General features: G+C 57.2%; 1 protein-coding gene across 1 annotated transcript; it reads left to right on the top strand.

Moving 5' to 3' along the window:
• The first annotated feature begins 4,518 nt into the window (after positions 1–4,518).
• Positions 4,519–6,144, top strand: LOC119102404 (glutamate receptor-like). The gene is made up of 3 exons (XM_037225774.1): positions 4,519–5,076; positions 5,149–5,892; positions 5,935–6,144. Exons 1-3 carry the CDS (start codon positions 4,519–4,521, stop codon positions 6,142–6,144), a joined length of 1,512 nt encoding a protein of 503 aa, XP_037081669.1.
• The last annotated feature ends 408 nt before the right edge of the window (positions 6,145–6,552 follow it).

Genomic DNA, 6,552 nt, shown 5'->3' with positions numbered 1-6,552 from the left:
CGGCCTGTATGACACAGGCCGCCTATATCCAACGTTACAGTACGACAGCCTGTATTACGCAGGCTGCCTCTATCCAATGTCGCTGTACTGCAGCCTGTATGACACAGGCCGCCTATATCCAACGTTACAGTACGGCAGCCTGTATTACGCAGGCCGCCTATATCCAACGTTACAGTACGGCAGCCTGTATTACGCAGGCTGCCTCTATCCAATGTCACTGTAAGTGCAGGCTGCATTAGGCTGCATTTGTCCACACTCGCAAGTGTTTGCTCTGCCCCGACTAATTGTCTTGCATCAATCGGCACACATGTACGCGTGGAGCCATCACAATGCTGGGGCGGCCCTCGAACAGCGGGCGTGTTGACACGTCATTAGATGCGCGTGTCCGGCTGCTCGGGCGCGCCGCTGGACCCTGCATCGGGCATGGCTACCGCCCCGGAACGGCGGCAGGGGCCAGGCGATGCGGCTGTGACGCTGGATCCCAGGGGAGTCAGGGCAGGGGGACGGGAGACAAACGCGATTCTCACTTCGATTATTTTCAGGCAACACCGGAGAGTAAAGCTATTCATTTTCAGGGATGGTGGTAGCAGGCAACAGCTCTGACCTGCCCCGTTGTTTCCGAGCTCTTTTTTAACATCCCGGCAAGGCCATGCGTTTAGGTGCGCAAGTGTTCCGGCCGTCAACTCCGCCCCCCGACCAGCCACATCTCAGCGCTATATCTACGTAGTTTTGCTGCACATAAATATATTTGCACAAACAGCTCACGCAGCCGCACACATCACCAGTGGAAGAGCACTTCAAGCATCAGCTTAACATTTTTGGTCCCGTTTATGGCTGTTCGAGGTGATGACGCTCAATCCATGCAAAGCCATTGTCGATATAGTGCACTATTATGCCGTTCAAAGGGCGGCGGAGACAGAGACCCGTCAGCTGCGGACTGTGGCGCAGCATAACAATGCGTTGGCGGGGTCGTGCGAACGACTCTTCATAAGCCGGACCTCGCTGAAGACGCCCGCCGCCCGATGTCCTCGCCTTTGTAGGTCTTGCCAGATGGCCCTCGTGTCTTTGTATGGTGGTTAGACCACCGCCGACATGCTATTGTACGGGCGATCCGGCGGGAAGCAGCTCGCCATGTAGCCACAATGCACGGACGAGTTCAAAAGCGTTATTCCATGCCACTGCGATGCAGTCCGGGTGCTCGATGGCGAAGTGATAAGTGCTGCATTGCCATTGCTTGCAACATGTTCTAAACACCAGTCGGCAATACCGCATCGCGAGCAGAGCAGATGCACCACTGCAATAGCGCAGTGCACAGTCGGCAAGATCTGACTGCTACCGGCACCTTCGCCAGTTTGCAGCGCCCTCGATCCAGGCTAACATTTCCCGGTTCCAACAGAGTCGTCGCGTCTCCAGATTCGCCGACCCACTGCAAACGGCACCGATTCAGAACATCCCTATCTTGCATTGCAATCCGACAGAATGTGCTAGCAACAGGAGCACTTGTTGATTCTTAAGGCCAAGTTGCCGCGTTTTCTGATTGATATGTCAAAGGCAGTACGATTACTTAGAATACGCTCGACAGCTTCCAATCAGCCCTATTTCACACTTCTATTGCAGACCAGCTTGTTGGGGGGGGGGGGGGGGGGTCTTTAAGAACGCCCTCTGTTGGACTTCCCCTACAGACGCGTACATTGAGCGGTGCGTTATGAAGCCGAGCACCTAACTTCACTGTCGGCGACCCCGTGCGACCAGGTGGCGCCGTGTGCCCCAGGCAACAGAAGCCGTGCTCAGCGGCGCAGTATGTGCCATGCGGCACAGCTTGTGCCCGTCGACAGGCGGCTGCGGCAGCGGCCAAAGCATGAGTGCGCGGCTGCGCGAGACACGTTTAAACAAGCGTTTTAACAAGCTTTAAACGATTCATGATCCGGGTGTTGTGGCGGTTAAACAAGCTACATGTAGCCTAAAGACTGTTTACCTAACGGTCACTCCGATGCCCGGCGTCGCAACTGGTTAGCATAGGCGGAGAACGCCGTGGCAGACGTGGCGGAAGTCATTTTAGCTTCAGTTAAAACCGTAACCTTGTCGGCTGGAGGGCGCCAGGGAAGGCAAAAAACCCGGTTAAGACGCCAGTCTTTCTATGCACTCTCGGGGCCATAAACCTCAGTTTGTTCACACTTCACAAGAATAGGCTACTGAGACCATCGGAGACCATCTGAGTAATCTGTTCATATGTGCGTGCTATATTTGACGTACGGAAAACTTGAAGACTCTTTGCCATTAGCTTACACAAGTGGAGCGTTGTGTTAATTCTACAAATTAACCGAATAGTCGTTTAACGTTAATGCAAACATACATTTCTGAATGCGCTCATTCTATAGGCCCGATGAGCGTTTTCCTTTCCCATTTCAAGCTGCTTGAAAATGGGGCCACAAAACACATCGTAAATAACTATGCTTTTCTAAATTTCTGAGTGTCAATAAATTCCGTTGACAATTCAACTTATTCTATTTAGGAAATATTTGTTCTTGCTTTTGCAAGCAAGTCATTGATGGTCGTCTTATTCCTCTGCCCGGATGCCCAGTTACTCAATCTTCTTGGTGATACATCGGGACTTTCTTTGGCACATATCAGGGAAGTCTGGTCATTGAGCGGTCGCGGGTCAATTGCCCCCCCCCCCCCCGAATGTTTTTCCGGAATGATTTCCGAACGGCGTGGCGTAACCACGCCAAATTTTACACAGCTGTAGACAAGTAGATAGTGAATCTTTGCCTTTAAAAAACTTAGATGTAATTTGTCAGGTCACTGACCTACGGCAGGTCAAAATTAAGTCATTGGTTCAGCGAAGAAAATGTCTAGGGAATAGATCAATCTGACGCAACAACGGAGTGTTAGACCAGCCCCACATCTCTGAGACACTTTCTAGAGCACTACAACAATTAAATTAACAAATGACATTGACCGACAGTCAGGTATGAAGATCAGGTCAATGTAAGAACCATCATATTTTTTAATCTAGAGCTTGCTGAATGGGATAGTTTCTGGGGCCCATTTTCAATCTATAGGTAATAGGAACCGCATTATACATCTTCTATGGACTTCTTAATGGTCAGAATAGGTCGCTGACATATAATGACTCGGGTCAACATTTTGTTTTTAGGAGGATACTGCCTAGCGTAATTTATTTCGACGTTTCGACGTTTTCGACGTTTATTCAAATGCAAAAAACAAAACAGTCTTGTATGATTTTGGTCACCATGACCTGCTTAAGGTGAAGCAAGGTCACTGATCTTAAATGAGCACCAGTAGCCTTTTGCTTAGCACAGATATCTAGGTCCACGGTAGTTGCATGAACAGGTCTGGGGGCACTTTGGACACCAATCTGGAGTTTGACCTCCCTTAGACTTATTTGACCAAAGGTCATGACCTAGGAAACGTTTAGTTCATGCGCAGGCCAACACATCCTGTGCATTTGGTATCTCTAACTTCCGTAATTTCTGAGATCTCAGGGGATCATATCCAACCACGCCACCCGAGCGAAGGGTATCTAACCAGCTACCCGAGCGTGTGCTAGGACATGACAGACATGTCATGACCTCTTAATCGTTTTAAGTTTTTGGAATTTATCCATCTCAGTCAATTACCTCTCGATATGATCTAGCCACGAAACTTCTGCTTTCGCTAGCGTAAGCACAGTTTATCACATGTGATAGGTGGCTATGATGGGCGCATACCAGTTCTCCCAGCATTGGACATAAGGAAATATTTCTGGAGAGGTACAACGTCTACTGCATCGGGCTCTTCCTCTTGTTCAATTTTATTCTACGCCACGCGTAGCTCTTTTAACCCGGTTCGCTATCGGCTGTGGAGTGGGCTCACCCATTCATGAGATTTGGGAAATAGGTTCAACTTCCTTGGCATGGTGAAGCTGGAGGTCCCGGTTGAGGCGCAATCTGACTTGCCGCAGTAAACCCGTGACGAGCGACATGAGTCTCAGGAACGCATGTCTATCCAGAATTCGGTTTCAAATGCCACGCATGGGCGACTTTGCCCCGTGCAACCCATGGTTTTCAGCTCACATGAATGATCAGGTAAAGCCGGCAGTGCGCCGAAGGTCCCGCGCAGCCGCCGCCCGGCCGGCGCGCCTCAGTCGGCACCAGAATGCGTTGGCTGATGGTCGTCTGGCTGGTGGGGCCGGCCGCCGGCCTGACGTCGCCACTCTGGCAGCCGACGCCGCCTGCCCGTCTCTCCCAGTTGGCCGCCGTGCTGGGCTGGATGACGGCCGGCGACGACGTGGTGCTGGTGTTCGACGAGCACGCGCTGCTGGCTGGCGCGCTGCGGGCGCTGCACGGCGCGGCGCGCTCGCTGCAGCTGGCGGCGGCGGCCGGCCGGCTGCGCTGGTCGCCCACCATGCAGCCGGCGCGCACCTGCCTCCTCTGGCTGCGCGACGAGTCGTGGCGGCGCGTCAAGTCGCACCAGCCGGCGCAGCTGCTGCGCCGCTGGGGCAACCGCTGCCGGCGCATGCTGGTCATCGAGCCGGCGAAGAACATCAGCCGCTCCGTCAGCCTGCACCTGGTGCGCTTCGACCAGGCGCAGGCCATCTCCGCCGTCATGGTGGCCGAGGACCTGGCGTCCGTGCAGGTGTTCACGCACGAGATCGACTGCGTGCAGCGCTCGCTGCGCTCATCGCTGCTGTTCGAGCCGGAGGCGGGCCGACCGCCGCCGCGCTGGTTCCTGCCGAACCACAGCCGGCTGCGGGGCCGCACACTGCGCGTGGCCACCACGGCGGCCGTGGACACGATCTACGCGCGCTACGAGACGGTGGGCGGCCGGCGACGCACGGTCGGCGTGGAGGTGAACATGCTGGATGCGGTGGCCGGCGCGCTCGGCTTCCGCTACGAGCTGGTGGAGCCGGCCGAGCTTGACGGCCTGTTCGGCGTGGAGCGCGACGACGGCTCCTGGACGGGAGTGATCGGTATGGTGGTGGACGGTCAGGCGGACATGGCCATCGGCGACATCTCCGTGACGCTGGCCCGCAGCCGCGTGGTGGACGTCACGTACCCGTTCCACCAGGAGCCGGTATCGTTCCTGCTGCGCCGGCCGCCGCTGCTGCCGCGCTGGGTCGTCATCGCCGCGCCGTTCGACGGCAAGACCTGGACGCTACTGGCCGCCGCGGTGCTCGTCGTCACGCTCATCTTCTGGGTCGTGCCGGGCCTGGTGGGCGGTGAGCGCGGCCGCTGGGGACGGCTCGGTGCCGCCGGCTTCCTGGTCTGGGGCGCTATCACTGGCCAGCACCAAATGCGCGACCCGCGCCGCGGCTCCAGCCGCCTGCTCGTCCTGCTCTGGGCCTTCTTCTGCGTCATCATTGGCATCTACTACCAAACGATGCTGACGTCCAAGCTGTCCGTGCCCGTGTACGGCCGGCCCATCGGCTCGCTGGAGGCGCTGGCGCTGTCGCGGTTCCGAGTGAAGTCCGCGAGCGGCACTGCCGCCACCGTTTACCTGGAGTCCTTCCGCGGCAGCGAGTCCGTCCTCGGCCGCATCCCCGATAAGATGTCGCTGTTCCCGATCGAGCAGCTGACGAGCAGCACTGCGCCGCTCGAGAACCACACCGCCTACATCAACGAGCTCTCGCACTTGCGCCACGCGCTCTGGCGCCGCCCCGATCACGACCTCTTCTACATCTCGCGCGCGCGCTTCTTCCAAACGGGCCTGGCGTGGCCGGTGCGCCAAGGAGCCTGCTTCGTGTCGCAGCTGAACGACGCGGTCATGCAGCTGCTGCAGTCGGGCCTGGTGGAGCTGTGGCTGCGCGCGGCGCGACTCGACGAGCCCGACATCTCGGCGGCGCCCCGACCGCTCACGCTGCGGGATCTCTCGGCCGCGCTGCTCGTGCTCGTGGCGGGCGGCCTGGCCGCCGTGGCCGTCTTCACCTTGGAGCTGGTGCTGAGCCTGCGCAGGACGGAGCAGGCCCGCACTGCCTGGGCGCGGCTAGGACGACGGGCCGGCCTGCTGCGGGCCGCCCTGCCCCCGCCGGAAGCAGGCAACGTCCGGCACGACGACACCCGACCCGGCTCCGGCTCCGGCTCCGGCTCCGGCTCCGGCTCCGTACACGGCTCCGGACCCCACCAGGCGAAGCAGCGGCACTGAACGGGCCGCCTGAGTGTGGCACGCGGAGGAGGACAACGGTGCTGGCGGGCGATCTGCGGCCATCTGAGTGAGAAGCCGTTCTGCTGGTGAAGAACTAATGTCATGTCACGTGCAGTGTGATCAACTGCTCCTTTGTCACGTGGCGTATGTCATGTCACGTGCAGTGTGATCAACTGCTCCTTTGTCACGTGGCGTATGTCATGTCACGTGCAGTGTGATCAACTGCTCCTTTGTCACGTGGCGTATGTCATGTCACGTGCAGTGTGATCAACTGCTCCTTTGTCACGTGGCGTATGTCATGTCACGTGCAGTGTGATCAACTGCTCCTTTGTCACGTGGCGTATGCGTTACGAAGAGCATCCCTGTGCTAAGCACGTGACTCCTGCAGACTGTGGAAACGTGCAGCGA

Source organism: Pollicipes pollicipes, unplaced genomic scaffold (assembly GCF_011947565.3).
Source record: "Pollicipes pollicipes isolate AB1234 unplaced genomic scaffold, Ppol_2.1 Scaffold_5724;HRSCAF=6776_pilon_pilon_pilon, whole genome shotgun sequence".
NCBI classification, from domain to species: Eukaryota; Metazoa; Arthropoda; class Thecostraca; order Pollicipedomorpha; family Pollicipedidae; genus Pollicipes; species Pollicipes pollicipes.
This window is presented reverse-complemented; position numbering and strand designations above follow the sequence as displayed.